Source organism: Ranitomeya variabilis, chromosome 4 (genome assembly GCF_051348905.1).
Source record: "Ranitomeya variabilis isolate aRanVar5 chromosome 4, aRanVar5.hap1, whole genome shotgun sequence".
NCBI lineage: Eukaryota > Metazoa > Chordata > Amphibia > Anura > Dendrobatidae > Ranitomeya > Ranitomeya variabilis.
In genome coordinates, this window is record NC_135235.1 from 538,985,230 (window position 1) to 539,008,187 (window position 22,958).

The window sequence follows — 22,958 nt, forward strand, 5'->3', positions numbered from 1 at the left end:
CACCAGCATTTCCTTTATTAAGACTGGCACACAAAATGACAATGTTAATGAATCAGGACCCATGTCTGGTGTTGCAGCTCAGCAATAGACAAGTGAAGAGAGCTGAACTGCAATACCAGACACAACCCTTAGATAAGAGTGGAGCTGTTTCTAGAAAATCAGTCCCCATTTTAAAGGGGTAGTGGAAGCACAAACATCCATCGGTTAGGAAATAAATGTTAAATCAATGAAAGTCCATACGCTGGATTCCCCATTACTAGAATAACAGACCCCAGTTTCTTGTTCCCTGTCCACACACACAATAATAGAGCAGTAGTAGAGCATGCTGTCCGAGAGAAAAGGAAAAACCGTCATGGAGGGGTAATAATTGATCATAAACTTAACCTTCAACATCCAGAGATTCATTATAGTCAAGACATTAGGCAGGATCTCTAATGCATTAAGCTACTTAAAGAGGATCTGTCCCCAGATGAAAAGTGGCCAGTTCTTGCTCATATTTTATTCCCAATGCTGACCTCCCTTAAGTTTTCAGTTTCTGTTTCTATAATTCTGAAAATTTAGTTCCAGAGATATGGGCATTTTTATTTTTTTACTATTTTTATCAGCTTTACAAGGGGTGCGGATTACAGATTATTTCTGGACAGCCCATAGACTACAAATATGTGAGCAGTGCACACTTGATTCTGCACTGATGTTCTAAAATGTCAGTGTAGAATAAGCAGGTTGCAGGAGATTATGCAGCTGCGATGGTGTGGAGCCGACTGTCAGACACAGCCAGACACCCAACAGATCAGGCAAACATGGTATATTGCCATATATGCCTTTTCGATTTCATATACAGATTAGGGAGCACTGACTGTGCTTCCTCCTCTGGACCCAGTGGTCATGTGATTGCTGGGTATAGGGAGGGAACAGAAACTGATAGCACTTAAGAGAGCTACTCAGCTCTGCAGGTAGGAGGTTGAATGTGACTGTGACTCCTATACCAACCCCAGTTACAGGGGAAGTCAGAAACAGAATGCTGAAATGCCTCCAAAAAAGTATTTTGAAACCTTATTGGGTGTGTGTGTGTGTGTGTGTGTGTGGGGGGGGTTGCAAGCACAGCGTATGAAATAAATACAAAAAATTAAAAAAGCAAGAAAACTAAAATAAATCAAAACTAAAAAAAAGACCCCACCAGTTCAAATCGCTGTTTCAAGCCCAGGTCCCATTGAAAGAAAACATACACAATATATAAAAATCATTTAGCGGTCTTTTATGTTCGTAAAATATTTAAAAAAGGTGAAGTTTCCTATTTTTCTCTTGATATTAGCAAAAATATTTAAAAATTATATAGTTAAGCCCTATGTATAGCAAAAAAAGAACGTTTTTTTTGGAGCCGTTGAAAGCGCATGTACAATAAAACCTGACACTGTGCTTTGTCAGGAACAAGGGAAAATAGCCTGATCCTGAATAATGCAGTGAAGCCTAAACCCACGCCATCATAGAATACTTGAAGAAACACCTCTTTGGAAAAGACCAAAGAAATTTGTATTAAATTAAAGGTCCATATCTCTGGAATCATATAACAAAATAAGTAAATAAGATCAAATACTTAGTTGAGTAGAGGGAATAAAATAAAAACAAAAAAATGGCTTTTGACTTGGTGACAGTCAACTTTAAATTGTCCCTTCAGTTTGAAAATTAAAATAGACTGAATCACAAGGCCCCATCAATGTTGTCTTCTGATATGTCCATATATTCACTTTATGTACAAATTGTAAGTGGACAATCTTTTATTCAGAATTTAAAGGGGGTGTACAGCATACAGCAAATAAAATAAAAGTGAAAGTACAGTATAAAATGACTCTACAATAAAGAAGCAATTGCTTCTTAAAAAGGGGTATTCCCGTCTCCAAGATTCTTTCCCAATATGTAGTAGGTATAATAATAATAATAATAATAATAATAATAATATGAAATGTAGTATAGTTCTTCTGATTCGCTGTGTTACTTACCCCATGTGTAGGGCATTGTAGTAGCTTAGTTAGTTAGCTGTTAGTGGTCATAACCATGGATACCTAAGCTACTGCAATGCCCTGCACATAGGGGTAAACAGCATAGCAAATCAGAAGAACTATACTACATTTCTAATTGAAGGTATTTGATATTATTATTAATATTATTATTACACCTACTACAGTATATATAGGGATAAGATCTTGGAGACCCCTTTAAATGCTATGCAAAATGAAAATAATATCTCAGCGTTTCAGCCCCAGTGTAAAATATGTGATGACACACACACCATCTACCTTTTATAATACTAGTGTTTTATTATGTAGCAGAGGGGTCTTTGATCCCCTCAAATGCACATCTTTTCTTTTTATGAGATTAATGAGCTATGCTTTGAATAATGGTAAAATTCCATGTTTTGAACTTTTTGACAACGCTTGTCATGTACCTGTTAGCTGAAAAAGAGCGGTGTGGGAGTAGAGGTACCAGGAACAAATTGTTAAAGCCTGTACTATAATTTTATTTGTTCTGCTTATTACAATATTGTCAGCCCTCATAATTATTTCATCATAGTTTTACTTCTTTTAATTCACTGCACAGTGGTCTAAATATACTGTCTATGGCATACCACCCACACTATACAGTCAGAAAAGGTAGCAATTCCATTTAAATTACTATAGTTTAGACTATATCACTGTTCTGACACTACAACTCCCAGCATGACAAGCAAATCAAGAACACTTAAGTTTATTGTTAGGTCTGGGGATTATTTACCACAAAATGGGGATACAGGGTAAGCCAAATATAGCTTTATCAATATTTAAAGGTAGATTTTACTTTTATCACGCATAGTTAAAGTGTTTTCCCCAACATTTAAAGGGAATGCCATTTCAAACTGCATATATGGACGGCATAAAGGTATTTGAAAGCTACATCAATGGTCATCTTTATATCTTTTATCTGTTGCTGCATTCCCCAGTAGTCAGACATGAGGCATGCAAATGAGGAATTAAGTGTTCTGGGCATAACAAGACTCTTCCCAAGCCTCTGCCTTCTGAGATAATTTCCTTGCCCAGCCACAGCCTCTTTGATTGGTCATTGTAGAATCTCTTGACTTTTGGGGTGCCAGTTAATAACAATTATCAATATCTACTAGATCTTTTAAATGGGATTTACCCAAACCTCCCAACTTTTGAAGAACAGAGAAAGGGAGAGAGTATGCGGCGCTATGTGCGCTGTGGTAAGTTTTGGTCACGCCCCTGGTCACACCCCAACCCACACCCATTTATCATTTTTTTCTATCCAGGCAGGAGATGATGTCAGAGGGGTGGTGGCAGTGAGAGACATTCAGCAGACAGCCGAGACTGCAGGGCGTAGACCCAAATTCAGGACTGTTCGCTGTATCCAGGATTGTTGGAGCTAGATATGAGCAGATTCACGGGACTCTATTTCATCATCCAGATCAGTGATACCTTGTGGCTGGACAGGAAGTCACCAATCTCTTACCTTTCGGCGTCCCCGGAATGGCTTTTAATTAACCAGTAGAGATGTGTTTGCACGAACAGTAAAGTTTGGAGTCCATACCGAACACCTACTGTTCTGGCACGGACCCAGAACATAGACTTTACCAGGAACTTCGTGTTACTGTGCATGACAGCTCGGCAAACACTGCTGCACTGTGAGACTTTTTCTCACTGTGCTAGCGGTGATCTCACCGAGGGCCCCTCAGTTCTGGGGCCCCGCTGGGAATGCATCCTCAGTAACCTTGATGATATGATCGCTAGTCACTGAGACTGAGTTTACAGCCACTCATTCTCCAGTGGTTTTCAGCCCGGACAGTCGCATCTTGGCACCGTCCAAGTTGAAAACTGTTTATCCCTATCCATGGATTATGGCATGGGGCAGAATGGTGGACAGGTGAGGGATATGCTTGTTTATTATTTTTGTTTTTTTACAGGAGACATTGGCTTCAGTGGAATTGGGCGTTAGGAGAGAATTTTTGTTTATTATTTTATGTGAATTACAGGAGGGCTTCCATGAAATGGGTGTTAGGTGAGTAAAACATTTTTATTTTTAAATAAAAAAGTAAAAGTTTTTTTTTATTTCAAATAAAGGATTTTATTCTTGCTCTATGTTTATTTACAATACAACTAAAAGATTAGTAATGGATAGGTGTCTTATAGACGCCTCACCACTACTAAGCCACAGGCTTGATTTCACCAGACAATACAAAGGTGACATCAACTCAACAAATATGAACCTCACTTGCCATCGCCACAGAGCAAGTGGGAAGAGCCAGGCAAAGTGCCAGAATTGGAGCATCTAGTAGATGCGCCTTTTCTGGGCAGTTGTGGGCTGCTATTTTTGGGCTGGGGGGGGCAAATATCTATGGCCCCTTACCACTCTGAGAGTACCAGCTACCAGCTGTCTGCTTTAGCTTGGCTGGTTATCAAAAATGAGGGGACCCCACTATGTTTTTTTCTAATTATTTATTTCAATAATTTAGAAAACGGAATGGGAACCCCACTATTCTTGATAACCAGCTTTGCTAAAGCTGACAGCTGAGCATTGCAGCCCCCAGCTGTCAGTATTACCTGGCTGGTTAGCAAAAATACAGGGGGACCCATGCCATTTTTTTAAAATTATTTATTTAAACTGCAGGTGCAGTATTCATCAGCCACAACTGCAACTGCTCTCGCAGTTATTAGCAGCAACAGGCATGGGCTGATAGTAGTAGTACTCCCATCAGCTGATGCCAGTGACCGGAGGTAAACTTTTTACCTCTGATCACAGCTGCAGGCTAACGCTTTCATTTGACAGCGTTAGAACTGCAGCTGTCTGACTGGCGGTAATGATTTTACCGCCAATGCACAGGACAGCGTGGCAAACACTGGATGTTCGAGTCCAGGTTCGGGTACTGTTCTGGAACTTTTTTTTACTGTAACTGTCTGGCCAAACCCGCCAGACCTGAACATCCATGGGTCCGCCCATCTCTATTAGCTGGGGCTGGGCCGACATTATATGTGCATCCTGGTCATCTCTAGTTAGGAACTGTGGATCATTTTGTGTTAATTCATTCACAATTGGAGCCACCAAAACTTTCTCATCTTTACGTAGCTTTACTATATGATATCTGGCTTTATAGTGTTTGCAAGGCCATGTTTCTACGCTGCATAAACACTGTTTTTTGTTGTCTGCAGAATCTGCACCAAATTACACAACAACCTTCTCTGACTATTGTTGCATTTTTTTAGGCCTTTTGCCCCTTATTTTAAGGGGTTTCTTGGGAAGATGTGAAGGCGCGTTTTTAACCCTTATCCGGCTGAATAGGTACAATTGTAACTATTCCGTTTTAAAATTGCAATAACTTTTTTTTGAAAAGACGTAGAGGGCTGAAATTTCGTGACATCTCTACATTTTTGGTCCAGAATATATTGGCCAAATTTCAATAAAATATCTCCACCCGCTTCCGAGATAAGGGGTCGAGATCTTTTTGCATCCATAACAAGCTGCATAGGTACAAATGTACCTCATATATTTTGAATGAAGATAATGCAAGGGAAAAAGCATAAATTTTTTTTTAATGATAATGCTATTTAACTATTATAAACAAGTAAAAAACTGTTCATTTACATTATAAAAGAAAATGTAAGAAACTTTTTTTTATTGATTTTCTTTGCAAGTAATGCATGTTGGCTTTGCTACAGAGTGTTCATCGCAAATGGGTTTCACACAAACCACACAAGACTTTCTAGTCTTGCGTTGTTTTCGCCTCAGGTCTCTGCAGACATAGCAACTACCAACAACAGGGGAGGGTCCACGACTACCATGAGGTATGTTGGGGCCAGCTGCTGGCTGCGATGCTACCACAATGCATCGTCCAAGCACCATTTCTACTGCACCTCGAAGAAAATGGTTTCTCATTATCATTTTGTTTGTACTACGATCTTCAATTGCAATCATACACAGCTGATTTGCGAGATCTTTCAGGAACTTTCTTCGTTGATCCTTTGCCCTGAAGCTTGGATTGTGTTCTCTGTAGATGATGTAGGATGCTAACCCACTGACATCAATCATATTGTAGAAAAATGCCAAAGTCCAACGTGATGTTCGTCGTTTCACAGTGTACTCTCCCAACATGTTATCCATAACATCAACGCCACCTTTTGTTATGTTGTAGTATTTTATTATCTCTGGCTTGGCTGCTAGTGTCTCTTCAACTTCTCCCGTCATGTGCATAGATGATAGAAGCACGACTGATTTGTTCTTCTTTGGTACATATGAACAGACTGTTGCATCATGATTGTAGGCAAAATTTGTCGAGTTTACAGGCCTTTCTTTGGCAGGCTGCATGTTGCTAGGTAGGAACCTTTTGTTTTTTCTTACTGTACCAACTAGTGTCATGTTCCAGGAGTTCAATACCTTAGCTAGTTCCATGGTTGTAAAGAAGTTATCGGTGGTGACATTTCTTCCAGAGCCTTTATACGAGCTCACTAGGTCCAATACTGTTCGTTCTCCAATGTTTACTTGTCGAGGACCATCAGTTGGTTTCCCAGTGTATTTGATGAGTCACAAGCCCAGAAAATCTTTATGCCATATTTAGCTGGTTTTGAAGGTATATACTGGGTAAATTTAGTATGACCTCTAAATGGAAATAATTGCTCGTCGACGGTGATACAATGATATGGCTTGTAGGCTCTCTCCAGATTACTGTTCAGCATTGTCCAGATGTCCCGTATTGGTGCAGCTTTATCTGTTTGCACACGTTCTGCATGTGTATTTTCGTTGTCAAACCTGATAAATCTGAGTATCATCTTGAAGCGGTCACGAGACATGGCTGCACGTATAAGAGGCAGAGCAGCAACATTCCACATTTCCTCCAGATTCTCTTTGTTGGCTCTGTGCACACCAGCAGCAATCAGTATGCCCAAAAATGCATGAAGTTCAGTTTCAGTAAATTGCTTGAATGTTTTTTGTGGTGGCCGTTTGGAAGAATCAGGAAAACGTTGTACCAGTTCGTTGTTGTAAGCATCACAAACTCTCTTGGCCTTTCGATTCGTTTCCCGTAATATGATGTCACACATCTCGGGAGTCATGATGGACTTGAATAGCTCTTTTGCTGTATATAGGTTGCTGATTGCTGCAGGGCCACCTCTTTGTCGTAGGACATTACGAGATTTTGTTTGTGCATTTGGCAGTGGATTACTGCACCATTGAGTTTCATCCTTAGCAGTCCAAATGTCGCCTGCACTTTGAGGCACAGAATCATCCTCAACACTTTCGTCTGATTCGTATTCATTTTCATGCTCTATGACCATTTCTTGTTCAATGTCTGAATCTTCTTCAGTAACATCCACTTGTGGTACATAGTTTTCATCATCAGATGCAACATATGGTTCATCCTCATGCTCAGAATCAGATTCTTCTAGCATTCGCATTATTTCGTCAGACGTAAATCTGTAAATATGAAAAAATGTAAAATAAATAATTTTCCGAAATACTACATTATTGGCTTTTCACAAAATTATACTAACCTGCAAACACGTTTTCTTGGATTATGGCGGAAACTAGATCCAGCATTACTATCACTCATGATGACTTGCTAGATGAATTTTGGCTTCGTATTTTGTGCTGAATATAAATAAAACATCGTAAAACAATATGTAGATACTAATTATTATCCATTTTTCGTATAAAAATTATACCTATAGTGATAAGTTTCATACAAAATATATGTAAGCCAAGTCCAGGCTGAAAGACAATTTGACTGTTCTGTCCCCACATAATGAGAATAAAGGTATAACTGGCTGTTAGATGCTGTGAGACTTTCCTACTTTCGTTTCCAAGAAATTGAAGACTTCACAAGCCTAGAAATGTGTGCTCACAGCAATGAGATGAACAGCAAAATGGCTAATGAGAGGAGGGAGGCAGGAAGACAAGTAGAAGCCACTCCCAGTTTGAATTAACTTAATTGACAGCAACATAAGTGACCAGTAACAACACTGAACAATAGATATCAGCATAACATTTGTAGCTGAATGAACTTTAGTTTCTGAAACCAAGTAAAGTCTTCCCACAGTGGAGGTATATGTGAAGGTACAATTGTACCTATGCAGCCTGTTAAGGTTGTAAAATTATGCAGCCTGACAAGGGTTAATGTGTTTTGATAGTACAGAGAAGCTTTGATTCTGCATTTAAAAAAGTAACTGCAGTTTTTTTAAAAATGCTTTAAAATTATATTATTTTTTCATTATTAACTGTTTTTAGTTATTTTGTAGCAATTTTATAGGATTAAAAAAAATCTCCTTTATTCTTTGTCTAAAATAGAAAGATATAAAAATATACTGCATGAACAATGTATCAGTAGAATCTGCCTGTGGAGTCTGCAATACAGACCAGAGGAAGAAACAAAACTGGAAGTAATGGGTTAATTTGTGCTGCTCTTAGGGATGCAGATCCAAGTTTAGGTGGGCTAATCCTCAACACCTTTCAAAGTTTCACAACTTCTTTATCAGGACAACCACTATATTCTTTCTCCAGGGCAGTGCAGATTAACCCATTGCTCAGTTTTATGTCTTTCATTTTCACCTTGGATCTACAGCAGCCTTTAACTCTGACAGTGATTGTGTGCACACAACCACACCAGGTGAGCACCACTCTGCATGTTCTTTTATCACTGTTTAATTCCAAATAGACCCTATTTGCATTGTTCATCCTTTCCAGCATTTGTCTCTGCTATTCAGATCAAGTACACAAAATTCTCCCCATTAAATCACCGGAGCTTGTGGCTCAATAGCTTTAGCTCCAGCCTAAAATGTTTAAGGTTCAAATAGTGATGAGACTAAGAAAAAAATTAAGTTTTTTGTAATTGCTTTTTATTATTTTTGTAGTTTTATAGGAACACAAAAAAATTACTGTTTCTAGTATCAGGGCCGGGACACTATATTTTGGTTCCCTTTTCAGATGAAGCCAATGGCACCCCCACCCCTCTGCCCCTAAGCAAAGGGTCTGAGTTAGAGACTAAGGTAACAGGACCCGTAATGCACCCTCCTCCAATACAGTAGGTCAGGTAACTAGCAATTCATATGTTACTGATGGTTCTGATGATGTATTCATGTCGTGATAATGGTCCTGGGGATGTATTCATGTAGTCATTGTTGTTCTGTTGATGTATTCATCATCAAAACCATCATCAGTATATGAATACAAAACCAAACTCATCATCAGTACATAAATGGAACACCAGAGCTACCAATAGCTCATAAATACAACATCAGAACAATCATCATAAAATAAATAGGTCACTAGAACAACCATCAGAACACATATACATCACCAGAAGCACCATCAGTACATAAATACAACACCAGTACCATCATAAGCACATGAATGCATCACCAGAACCACGATAAGAACCAAGCTTAGCTTAGTACAGCAATCAATTGTATTGTTAGGTCAGCCCCATATATACTGCTCAAAAAAATTAAGGGAACACTAAAATACCACATCCTAGATACTGTATCACTGAATGAAATATTTCAGTTGCAAATCTTTATTCACTGCATTGTGGAATGTGTTGAGAACAATAAAACACAAAAATGATCAATGTAAAGCAAAATTAATATCCCATGGAGGTCTGGATTTGGAATGATACTCAAAATCAAAGTGGAAAATCAAATTACAGGCTGGTCCAACTTCAGTGGAAATGCCTGAAGACAAGGAAATGAGGTTCTGTTGTGTGTGTGGCCTCCACATATGACCTCTCTACAGCACCTGGGCATGCTCCTGATGAGGCAGCGGATGTGCTCCTGAGGGATCTCCTCCCAGACCTGGACTAAAGCATCCGCCAACTCCTGGACAGTCTGTGGTGCAATGTGACATTGGCGGATGGTGCGAAACATGGTATCCCAGATTTGATCAATCGGATTCAGCTTTGGGGAACGAGCGGGCCAGTCCATAGTTTCAATGCCTTCATCTTGCAGGAACTGCTGACACACTCCAGTCACGAGGCCTGGCATTGTCCTGCATTAGGATGAACCCAGGGCCAGCCGCACCAGCATATCGTCTCACAAGGGGTCTGAGGATCTCATCTCGGTACCTAATGGCAGTCAGGCTACCTCTAGCGAGCACATGGAGGACTGTGCGGCCCTCCAAAGAAATGCCACCCCACACCATTACTGACCCACTGCCAAGCTGGTCATGCTGAAGGATGTTGCAGGCAGCAAATCGCTCTCCACGGCGTCTCCAGACTTTGTCACCTGTCACATGTGCTCAGTGTGACCCTGCTTTCATCTGTGAAGAGCACAGAGCGCTAGTGGCGAATTTGCCAATCCTGGTGTTCTGTGGCAAATGGCAAGCATCCTGCACGGTGTTGGGCTGTGAGCACAACCCCCATCTGTGGACGTCGGGCACTCAGACCATCCTCATGGAGTCAGTTTCTAACCGTTTGTGCAGACACATGCACATTTGTGGCCTGCTGGAGGTCATTTTGCAGGGCTCTGGCAGTGCTCCTGTTCCTCCTTGCATAAAGGCTAAGGTAGCGGTCCTGCTGCTGGGTTGTTGCCCTCCTACGGCCCCCTCCACATCTCCTGGTGTACTGGCCTGTCTCCTGGCAGCACCTCTAGCCTCTGGACACTATGCTGACAGACACAGCAAATCTTCTTGACCCCGCTTGCATTGATGTGCCATCCTGGATGATCTGCACTACCTGAGCCACTTATGTGGGTTGTAGAGTCCGTCTCATGCTACCACGAGTGTGAAAGCACAACCAACGTTCAAAAGTGACCAATACATCAGCAAGAAAGCATTGGTACTGAGATGTGGTCTGTGGTCCCCACCTGCAGAACCACTCCTTTATTGAGGGTGTCTTGATAATTGCCAATAATTTCCATCTGTTGTCTATTCCATTTGCACAAAAGCTTGTGAAGTCGATTGTCAAACAGTGTTGCTTCCTAAGTGGACAGTTTGATTTCACAGAAGTTTGATTTACTTGGAGTTATATTCTGTTGTTTAAGTGTTCCCTTTATTTTTTTGAGCAGTGTATAATTGCATAGCTCCAAGTATGTCCTTAACAATTGTAAAGAGATGCTGTGAGTTGTTGTTATCAGTCTTTATAAGACTCGGACCATACAGAAACCAGCACTAATGAGACATAGGCAGCGTCACAAATAAATATTTACTTCCAGGTACCTTACAAGTGACATCTTCCTTGATTGGAGTCATTCTCTTTCTTTTCGTCTTCATCTTATCCAGACTCCATGATGACTTCTCACATCCACAGCTCATATCTACAGACTTCCATCCTCTCTGGTTTTCTGCAGCACATCCCGAGGCAAGAGTGTTATTAAACTTCCCTCTGCATAATAACATCTGTCTATATTGTGCCCTAAATACGTCTACTATGGTATATGGCCGCTAGACTCTCTGTCCTTATGAGCTATAACAACACCACTGTCATGCATGCCAAAAGGTAATTAATTCTCTATGGGACTGATGGAAATAGCCAAGTACACACATTGGCTGATATTTTAGAGTCCGTCTCTCGAATATTGGTGCTTTCAGCATTGGACCAGGACCCCCATTTATCTGCAAGTATCACCTTTCTTAAATTTTGTGAAGCAATAAAATAAAAAAACATGTTTTTGAGAATGGAGAGTGTGTTTAGTAAATGGTAAATTACAAATTTGCTTGTTTTTTATCCATTTGCAATGTTACCTATTTATGAAGATGCCAAAAACCCATTTAAACTAAGGCTTTTCTTGATGTATAAAATATTTTTTCAAATACTCTGCTAGAGAATGTTTGAAGGAATATACACTTTGGATAATGCCTCTTTGTTTTAAAGGTTCCCAGTTAATAAACTAATCATGGGGTGTCCTGTTGGTACTTGGTCCCCCCAAAAATCAGCTATAATCTTGGTCAGCAAGTGTTCAATTATTTGATTTTCCTCCAGTGCTACCATGGGGAAAATGATGCATTGCACAGCGCTTATTAAAATTAAGAAACTGTCTGTATATAATGGTCAATCAGAGAAGGAAATTATCTAGCTAAGAAAAGAGGATCTGGACAAAGGACCAACCTTAATTAAGTCAACATTCTATAATACAGTATTTTCATATGGGTTCACATCATATGAGTTTTCTTTACCAGTCAACCTCATTCATATAGGCATTGTCAATCATTTGGAACCTCTACAAATTAGATGGTCAATGATGGACTCAACTTGTTCATGCTTTACATAGACAGTCCATTTATTTAAATAGGCATCATGTCATATTAAATTTCTCTATGGTGGCACTGCAGAGCAACTGAAGACGTGTTGCCAAATTTTTGTGCAGATTACAAAAAATGACTGGAGGTCTTTGACTCTATATAGACAGACATTATTAGAAAAGTTAGTGTGTAAAGCTTTGGGGGTGGTTTGGAAGCTTTCGGTAAATCTTTTGCAATTGGATCTTGGAAGTCCAAGCCTCACATCTCCTATTGCTCATCACATGTGAACCCACGAGCTGGAAACAGATTATTCCTTTTAAAGTTCATTGTATGGCCTCTTTTTGTTGCATATAGCCTTTTGCAAACCATTCAGGATTAGAGTATTAACCAGAATGTGAAAACCTTACTGTATATATAGATGGACAGACCACTGTAGGCTTAAGCAACTAGTGAGGTCAGAAAAAAAGTAAGATGCTAGCGGCTCCTTGGTAAAACTAAATAAACAAAAGTTGTGGTGGAGGGGGCACAATAAAAAAAATAATTTAAAAAGGTGGGTATTCCCTCAAACTTTGGATTGTTGACTTCAATGGGATCTTCTCTTCATGGACAGCCATTGGTAGTTAGTTACAGGTCTGTGTTATATAGATCTAAGAATGGTTCAATTGACTCAGATAACATAGCATTTGGATATCATGGCACTAGTGATGATCAAACACTAAAATGCTCAAGTGCTTGGCAATTGAGCACTTAAGACGCTCGGATGTGCTTGACTCGAGTAACGAGTATAATGGAGGTTTTTTTCCAGAATACCCTATCAGTAGATCTGGGGGTAGGAAAGTCGCTAAAATGGATGGAAACAATGCTCAAATGAAATGGGAACAGCATTGGGAAGACACCTGGATGCATCTTTGACTCCCAGGTCACTGCTGAGAACAATGATGTCAGAGTATTACGCAGCTTTTACAAACTGACAATGAAACATACGAAACCAAAGATAAAATTAAATTTGCAGTAAAAAATGTTAGGAAACATTTTTTCCTGTATAATAACTTGTATATTTGGCAAAATTGGCAAATGCTACTCCACCCTTTCAAAGTATTCAACATCGTCTATGAGTACAGTAGATTACATAGTAGAGGGAGAATGGTAGCCACTTTATCTGGGCATGTGATATGTGTGACATGGTCAGAAACATCATGTTTATGAGTTTCATAGTCTCTCCTTCATACATTAAAGTCAATGCAGACAATGGAAGACCTGCCAAATAGTAAAAAGCAAGAGGGACTCTGATACATCCTGTATTAGACATAAAGGAGGGCCTCATACACACTCTCTCATAATTGTTAGGTACTGGGACTTCTAGACTCATAAAGCATATGCACTAAGTGCAAGGGCTGCTAAAAGTTAGAAGGATGGACAGCAATGCACCTAGGAAGACAAAAATTTTGAATGAGTGCCACATGTGTAACGGTGCCCAGTAGGGTTTAGAAGTCTGGGCCAATCCTCTCATCCATTATTATGAGCAGAGGCTGACTGGAATACCGACATGTTGTAGCTGGTATTCAACTACTGACTTCTGTTGCTCACAAAGAATTGACAAAATATTTAATGTGGAGCTCGAGCGCAGGGTCCTTTTGCACATTAGTCAGTGAGCTGGCATTTGCAAATGCTGCTACAGCACTGTCAACCCGGCGGCAGTTGTAGCTGACTTGCGGAAATAGTCACTCATGCAAAGTACCTTCACAAGTAGCTCTGGCTAATCTGGGTACCACCAAATTGAGCATGTGGGCTGGGCATGGTACGTGTGCTAGCTTGCTAAACTTCAGAGCCACCATCAGGTTGCGACCATTATCACATAGGACCATGCCTGAACATTTCTCCTTTATAAAGCTTCTGAGTAACTTTGCTTATTATGTATTGCATCATATTACTAAAATAATTTTACCCAGTTCTGCAGGATGTTTTTGGTCCACACATGTATATGCACCTTTGCACTTGATTCACTTTAAGCACTGTGCTTTTATTGATATATTTACGGTGGGACACCATTGATGCTATTTATGCACTTATTATTATTGTTGGATCTGATTCATACTTCTGCCCAATGTTTGCTTGCTTTTTCATTCCTTTCTGTATGATGTCATCCCTTTTTAACCCCTTAACGACTGCCGATACGCCTTTTAACGGCGGCCGCTAAGGGTACTTAAACCACAGCGCCGTTAATTAACGGCGCTGTGAAAAAAGTGAATAGCGCCCCCCAGAGTCGGATTTTCTCTGGGGTCTCGGTTGCCGAGGGTAGCCGAGACCCCAGAGAACATGATTCGGGGTGTTTTTACCGACCCCCGAGTTGCGATCGCCGGTAATTAACCGTTTACCGGCGGTCGCAACAAAAAAAAACAAAACGCGATTTGCCATTTAATTTCTCTGTCCTCCGATGTGATCGCACATCGGAGGACAGAGAAATAGGGTCCCCGATGGCCCCCAATAGCCCCCCAATACTCACCTATCTCCCCCGGTGCTCCTCGTGGCTCCCGATGGGCGCCGCCATCTTTTTTCCGGGGAAAAAATGGCGGGCGCATGCGCATTGCGCCCGCCGCCCAGCACCCGGAAGATCTTTGGGGTCTCGGCTGCCGGGGGTAGCCGAGACCCCAAAGAACATGATCAGGGTCGGTTTTTACCGACCCCTGTTTTGCGATCGCCGGTAATTAACTGTTTACCGGCGACCGCAAAAAAAAAAAGCGATCTGTAATTCTCTGTCCTCTGATGTGATCGCACATCAGAGGACAGAGAAATAGGGGGATTCGGGGACCCTATCACCCGGTGTCCCTGGGTCCTCCTGCGTCTCCTCCTGCCAGCCAGCTTCTTCCTCGGGAAAGAAAATGGCGGGCGCAGTGCCATCTGCCATCTGCCGGCCGGCAGGAGAGACGAGTTGGGGCTAAAATTAGGGTTAGGGTTAGGGTTAGGGTTAGGGCTAGGGTTAGGGTTAGGGCTAGGGTTAGGGTTAGGGTTAGGGCTAGGGTTAGGGTTAGGGCTAGGATTAGGGTTAGGGCTAGGGTTAGGGTTAGGGCTAGGGTTGGGGCTAAATTTAGGGTTAGGGTTAGGGTTAGGCTACTTTCACACTAGCGTTTTTTGGCTTCCGTCACCATGCGTCACTGGAGAAAAAACACATCCTGCAAAAGTGCTTACAGGATGCGTTTTTTCTCCATTGACTTGCATTAGCGACACATTGCGACGGATTGCCACACGTCGCATCCGTCATGCGACGGATGCGTCGTGCTTTGGCGGACCGTCGGCACAAAAAAACGCTACATGTAACTTTTTTTGTGCGACGTGTCCGCCATTTCCGACCGCGCATGCGCAGCCGGAACTCCGACCCCGCCTCCCCGCACCTCACAATGGGGCAGCGGATGCGTTGAAAAAACAGCATCCGCTGCACCCGTTGTGCGGCGCTTACAACGCTAGCGTCGGTACATCGGCCTGACACACTGCGATGGGCCGAGTACGACGCTAGTGTGAAAGTAGCCTTAGGCTTCTTTCACACTTGCGTCGGTACGTGGCGGTCGCAATGCGTCAACCCGACGTACCGACGAACGTTGTGAAAATTGTGCACAACGTGGGCAGTGGATGCAGTTTTTCAACGCATCCGCTGCCCAGTCTATCTCCTGGGGAGGAGGGGGCAGAGTTACGGCCACGCATGCGCGGAAATGGCAGACGCGACGTACAAAAAAAAGGTTACATTGAACTTTTTTTGTGACGACGGTCCGCCAAAACACAACGGATCCAGTGCACGATGGACGCGACGTGTGGCCATCCGTCGGTAAGTCTATGGGCAAAAAAGGCATCCTGTGGGCACATTTGCAGGATCCGTTTTTTGTCCAAAACGACAGATTGTGACGGATGCCACACGACGCAAGTGTGAAAGTAGCCTTTGGGTTAGGGTTGGGGCTAAAGTTAGGGCTAGGGTTAGGGTTAAATTTAGGGTTAGGATTGGGGCTAAAGTTAGGGCTAGGGTTGGGGCTAAAATTAGGGTTAGGGTTGGGGCTAAAGTTATGGTTAGGGTTGGGGCTAAAGTTAGGGTTAGAGTTGGGATTAGGGTTAGGGTTTGGATTAGGGTTGGTATTAGGGTTACGGTTGGGATTAGGGTTACGTTTGGGATTAGGGTTGGGATTAAAGTTAGGGTTGGGATTAGGGTTAAGGTTAGGGTTGGGATTAGGGTTAGGGGTGTATTGGGATTAGGGTTAGGTTTGAGGTTAGGGTTGAGATTAGGGTTAGGGGTGTGTTGGATCTAGGCTTTTGATTAGGGTTATGGTTAGGGTTGAGATTAGGGCTGTTTTGGGGTTAGGGTTGTGATTATCATTAGGGTTGTGATTAGGATTATGGATCGGGTTGAGATTAGGGTTAGGGGTGTGTTGGAGTTAGGGTTGGAGTTAGAATTGGGGGGTTTCCACTGTTTAGGTACATCAGGGGGTCTCCAAACACGACAGCCAATTTTGCGCTAAAAAAGTCAAATGGTGCTCCCTCCCTTCTGAGCTCTGCCGTGCGCCCAAACAGTGGTTTACCCCCACATATGGGGCATCAGCGTACTCGAGATAAATTGGACAACAACTTTTGGGGTCCAATTTCTCCTGTTACCCTTGTGAAAATAAAAACTTGGGGGCTAAAAATCTTTTTTGTGGGAAAAAAAATGTTTTTTTATTTTCACTACTCTGCATTATAAACTTCTGTGAAGCACTTGAGCATTCAAAGTTCTCACCACATATCTAGATAAGTTCCTTGGGGGGTCTAGTTTCCAAAATGGGGTCACTTGTGGGGAGTTTCTACTGTTTAGGTACATCAGTGGCTCTGCAAACGCAACATAACGCCCGCAGACCATTCTATCAAAGCCTGCATTCCAAAATGGCGCTCCTTCCCTTCCGAGCTCTGCCGTGCGCCCAAACAGTGGTTTACCCCCACATATTGGGTACCAGCATACTCAGGACAAATTGGAAAACGTTTGGGGTCCAATTTCTCTTGTTACCCTTGTGAAAATAAAAATTTGGGGGCTAAAAAATCTTTTTTGTGGGATAAAAATATATTTTTTATTTTCCCTACTCTGCATTATAAACTTCTGTGAAGCACTTGGCATTCAAAGTTCTCACCACATATCTAGATAAGTTTCTTTGGGGGTCTATTTTCCAAAATGGGGTCACTTGTTGGGGGTTTCTACTGTTTAGGTACATTAGGGGTCTGCAAACGCAACATAACGCCAGCAGACAATTCTATCAAAGTCTGCATTCCAAAACGGCGCTCCTTCCCTTCCGAGCTCAGCCATGCGCCCAAACAGTGGTTTACCCCCACATATGGGGTACCAGCATACTCAGGACAAATTGGCCAACAACTTTTGGGGTCCAATTTCTCTTGTTACCCTTGTGAAAATATAAACTTGGGGGCTAAAAAATCTTTTTTGTTAAAAAAAATATATTTTTAATTTTCACGACCCTGCATTATAAACTTCTGTGATGCACTTTGGCATTCAAAGTTCTCACTACACATCTAGATAAGTTCCATGGGGGGTCTAGTTTCCAAAATGGGGTCACTTTTGGGGGGTTTCTACTGTTTAGGCACATCAGGGGCTCTCCAAACGCGACATGGCGTCCGATCTCAATTCCAGTCAATTTTGCATTGAAAAGTCAAATGGCGCTCCTTTGCTTCCGAGCTCAGCCATGCGCCCAAACAGGGGTTTACCCCCACATATGGGGTGTCGGCGTACTCAGGACAAATTGTACAACAACTTCTGGGGTCCATTTTCTCCTGTTACCCTTGGTAAAATAAAAATTTGGAGGCAAAAAGATAATTTTTGTAGAAAAAATGCGATTTTTTTATTTTCACGGCTCTACGTTATAAACTTCTGTGAAGCACCTGGGGGTTTAAAGTGCTCACCACACATCTAGATAAGTTCCTTAAGGGGTCTAGTTTCCAAAATGGTGTCACTTGTGGGGGGTTTCCACTGTTTAGGCACATCAGGGGCTCTCCAAACGCGACATGGCATCCGATCTCAATTCAATTCTAGCCAATTCTGCATTGAAAAAGTCAAACGGTGCTCCTTCACTTCCAAGCTCTGCGGTGCGCCCAAACAGTGGTTTAACCCCACATATGGGGTATCGACGTACTCAGGAGAAATTGCACAACAACTTTTGTGGTCTAATTTCTCCTGTTACCCTTGTGAAAATAAAAATTTGGGGGCAAAAAGATCATTTTTGTAGAAAAAATGCGATTTTTTTATTTTCACGGCTCTACCTTATAATCTTCTGTGAAGCACTTTGGGGTTCAAAGTGCTCACCACACATCTAGATAAGTTCCTTAAGGGGTCTAGTTTCGAAAATGGTATCACTTGTGGGGGGTTTCCACTGTTTAGGCACATCAGGGGCTCTCCAAACGCGACATGGCATCCGATCTCAATTCCAGCCAATTCTGCATTGAAAAAGTCAAACGGCGCTCCTTCACTTCCAAGCTCTGCGGTGCGCACAAACAGTGGTTTACCTCCACATATGGGGTATCGGCATACTCAGGAGAAATTGCACAACAAAATTTGTTGTTAAATTTCTGTTTTTACACTTGTGAAAATTAAAAAAAATGGTTCTGAAGTAAAATGTTTGCAAAAAAAAGTTAAATGTTCATTTTTTTCTTCCGCATTGTTTCAGTTCCTGTGAAGTACATAAAGGGTTAATAAACTTCTTGAATGTGGTTTTAAGCAGCTTGAGGGGTGCAGTTTTTAGAATGGTGTCACACTTGGTTATTTTCTATCATATAGACCCCTCAAAATGACTTCAAAGGTGATGTGGTCCCTAAAAAAAACATGGTGTTGTAAAAATGAGAAATTGATGGTCAACTTTTAACCCTTAGAACTCCCTAACAAAAAAAAATTTTGTTTCCAAAATTGTGCTGATGTAAAGTGGACATGTGGGAAATGTTATTTATTAACTATTTTTCGTGACATATCTCTCTGATTTAAGGGCATAAAAATACAAAGTTTGAAAATTGCAAAATTTTAAAAATTTTCGCCATATTTCTGTTTTTTTCATAAATAATCGCAAATAATATCTAAGAAATGTTACCACTATCTTGAAGTACAATATGTCATGAAAAAACAGTCTCAGAATCAGCGGGATCCGATAAAGCAATCCAGAGTTATAACCTCATAAAATGACAGTGGTCAGAATTGTAAAAATTGGCTCGGTCATTAAGTACCAAATTGGCTGTCACTAAGGGGTTAAATATGTTTTAGACATGGTTCAATAACATTTATATTTTTATATGACATTTTTTGGAGGACTTCTTTTGTGTAGGTTTTCCTAAGCCTGATATGGTTGACAACTAGAAAATGGACGAAGAGGAGGAGGAGAGGGTACAGTAACTAGTGTAGGAGGTGGGGGAATACCTGGTGAAACTAGGGTCCTCAATCCATGGTGTTTGCAGTGGAAATGATGTACAGTAGGTAGCAGGTACACAACTTTATGAATGTTTCCTTGACAAGACGGAGCATTTTCACACACAGTCTCAAATCATTAACTCCAACTCTCTCTCCTTATTAACGCATATCATTGTTTACATTATACTATACAACAGCATGTATGTCCATCTCCTTACACTCCTTACACTAGAAGCATGCTATTTCAGTTGAATTCAGATCACCTGTGCTTTCTGTCTTCATTAGGTCAGCTGTACACACCCCGAATGTGAACTGGTCCTTCAGGTTCTCGAGCAGGAGGCCGAATGCTATAAGAAAATGAGATCACAGAATGAGACAATACTCAGATCCACAACTGAAGGTAACAATGGAAGGTGCCTAAAAACTTTAAAGGGAACCTGTCAGGTCCCCCATGCTCCCAGAACCATGAGCAGTTGTGTCTGCATAGCTAAATACCCTGCCTAACAGTCCCTTTACTACATTACAGACATAAACAGATCTGTAGAAAAAGCATTTTTAACGTACGCTTATGATATGTAATAGAAGCCTTTGACTATGTGCCGTTAGTGTCCCCAGACTAGTTCACCCTCTTACCATGTTACCACACCCCTGTGGGTGTGATAACATGACTTACAAGAGCCAGAGTCATCGCCAATACTATACATACCTCGTTCATGTGCACGGCTACCTTCCCTCACTGCATTGATTGTCTGAAGCCAGGTTTACGCGTGCCAGTTTCAGAGAGGCGCTCTGCGCATGATTGGTAGCCTTCTTCACTTCTGATCATGCACAGTGCGCCTCTCTGAAACTGGAACTCATACACCTGGCTTCAGACGATCAATGCAGTGAGGAAAGGGAGCCATGCACATGCGCGAGATATGTATAGCACTGGTGAATACTCTGGCCCTTGTAAGTCATGTTATCACACCCACAAGAGCGTGATAACATGGTAAATGGGCTGACAAGTCTGGGGACACTAATGCCCCATCAACTAGTCAAAGGCCTCATTTACATATCATAAATGGAATTTAGAAATACTTGTTCTAAAGATCTGTCTATGCGTGTAATGTAATAAAGGGACTGTTAGGCAGGGTATTTAGCTATGTACACACAACTGCTGGTGGTTCTGGGAGCACGGGGGACCTGACAGGTTCCCTTTAAAATAAAATGTAAATCTATTGTTCAGAGGGTAGTATAATTTTGCTTTTTTTTTGGATGGTTTTTGCACTTTTTGATTTAAAAATATTATCTCTTTACCTTATATTTTTTACATATCTAGCATTAGTAGAGTTCGTCAATGACATTGTTCAAAAATTACAGTGTGCTGACCGACGCACCGTATATGTTTGTACTGTATATTGACCACATAGAGTATTTGTACATCTGTACATTAATTTCGTTTATTCCGGTGTGCAGTCCCTCTTTTTTGTAGGGTAAATTGGGGCTGTGGCCCCCTCCAGGGCTGAGCTCCCTTAGATGAAGATTCAGTGATGAGTATTTGGTGAGCTTTTGATGTTGCAGATTTTCGACAGCATTTATATACCTATTAGCTAAATGATGTTACTTTCATTGTTCATTCTTTGGTGTATCATAAAGCTGCTTTGTTTTTTTATACTTCAGGTATTTAACTTTGAAGAAAATTTACTATTGATGCAGTCATGTGTGAATTATTTGCATTGAAAATGACACAATAGTGTTGCAGATTTCAAAAACACCCTGCATGGATTAGAAGCTCTTGTTTCTCTACCAGATATCTGCAAAACCGAAAAGGCATCTGTATACTTTAGACCAAGGGCAGCTGGACCCACTAGTGTTGGAAGGACTTGCCAACCAATTAATGTGTATCGGATGTTAGTCCTATGTCGGGCTCTGATCCTTAGGTCTCATAGGGCAAAGCCACTTCCATAGGTGTCTGACAATTGCTTACTCTTATTCCCCATCTTACACATGCACTCTCAGCCTAACAAAGCATGTATTTGTATGAGGATTTCATTAGGAATAGCTGCCTGACAAACCAGCAGGATATGTCTACCATCAGGGGGATGTCTTGTTTGATAAAACGATTAAAAAAAAAAGGTGTTTTTTTATGTGTGTAAAGTGGAAAAAGATTGAGTATATTATTTTAATTGGATTACAAAAGCTGCCCTGTCTCATCATTGGATCTTTGGCATCAATAGCTCCACTTTTGGCTTTGGAAATGTCTATGTCAGCACAAGAGCAGTAATAGGCCCGAATGGGGCTGGCTAAGTAACTTATTTCAACAGCTAAACCACCTATCTTTTCCATCATGACTTTTTCATAGACCAGTCAATCAGCCTCTTCATAGACATCATTGATTTGTATCAAAACAGTGAGCTCTCTTGTATGTCAGACCCAAGGCAGATGTTGAGGTACTAGCACTGATATCTTGTGGTTGGGAAAGCTTATGTAATTCAATTATATTTATACATTTACCTTGAACTAGACAACATGTCTTTCAAGCTGGACATCTCATTTAAGTCTTTCAAATTGAAAAGTAGATGCCAATTTTATAGTTACATAGTACGTTGAAAAAAGACACGTCATCCATGTTCAACCAATTTTAGTGACTCATTAAAGGGGTTGTCCGGACTACAATGAAATGTCGCAGTCACTCTGTGTGACTGCAGACTTATGAATTCCCCCCAGGTCATGCACTGTACGCTGCGAGGATTTGCTGGTTTCTTAGTCGGGAGCGGTGGTGATGTATGTGATATATATACTCCGGGCCAGAGCCTGTTTAGTGGGTGCGGCCTCACTCTATGCACTTGAATTGAGTGAGGCTGCGACCACTAGATGACTGCACTTTCTGGGCGACCGTGTCTCTTGACAGGGCGTAGGGTCACTCAATACAAGTGTATGGAGCGAGGCCATGCCCACTAGACGGGTTCTGCCCAGGAATATGCATAACGCATCCATCCACACTGTTCCGTGCTCAGAAAGCGGCGAATCCTTGCAGTGCTCAGTGCGTGCACTGGGGGATTTACAAGTCTGCAGTCACACAGAGTTTATTCACTGGCTAAGTATTTTATGCTATCAGTGGAAGTTAGTGGATTTCACTTGACTCCATGTGGTGGTTACTGGTTGTACATACTATATAGGCAAGGAGAAATGAGAGCTTTTAGGTATGATAGATAAAAAAACAAGTTTATTGAAAGTAAACAAAATTCACTACTTATACAATTCATTGAAAGGAATACACATAAAGAAAAACATGTGCAGGGAAGAAACAGAGGTACCAGGGAACCACTCATTGCAATTGCCCGATTGTGCCTATGAATCAATC

At 41.4% G+C, this 22,958-nt stretch overlaps 1 protein-coding gene across 1 annotated transcript in view; it reads left to right on the forward strand.

Annotated features, from left to right (window-relative positions):
• LOC143769134 (vasoactive intestinal polypeptide receptor 1-like) overlaps positions 1 to 22,958 on the forward strand; it is a 259,746-nt gene that overhangs the window by 1,841 nt on the left and 234,947 nt on the right. Inside the window, exon 2 of the mRNA XM_077257715.1 lies at positions 19,901 to 20,015. Within this exon, the coding sequence (XP_077113830.1) occupies positions 19,901 to 20,015 (115 nt within the window). The remainder of the gene's footprint in view (positions 1 to 19,900; positions 20,016 to 22,958) is intronic.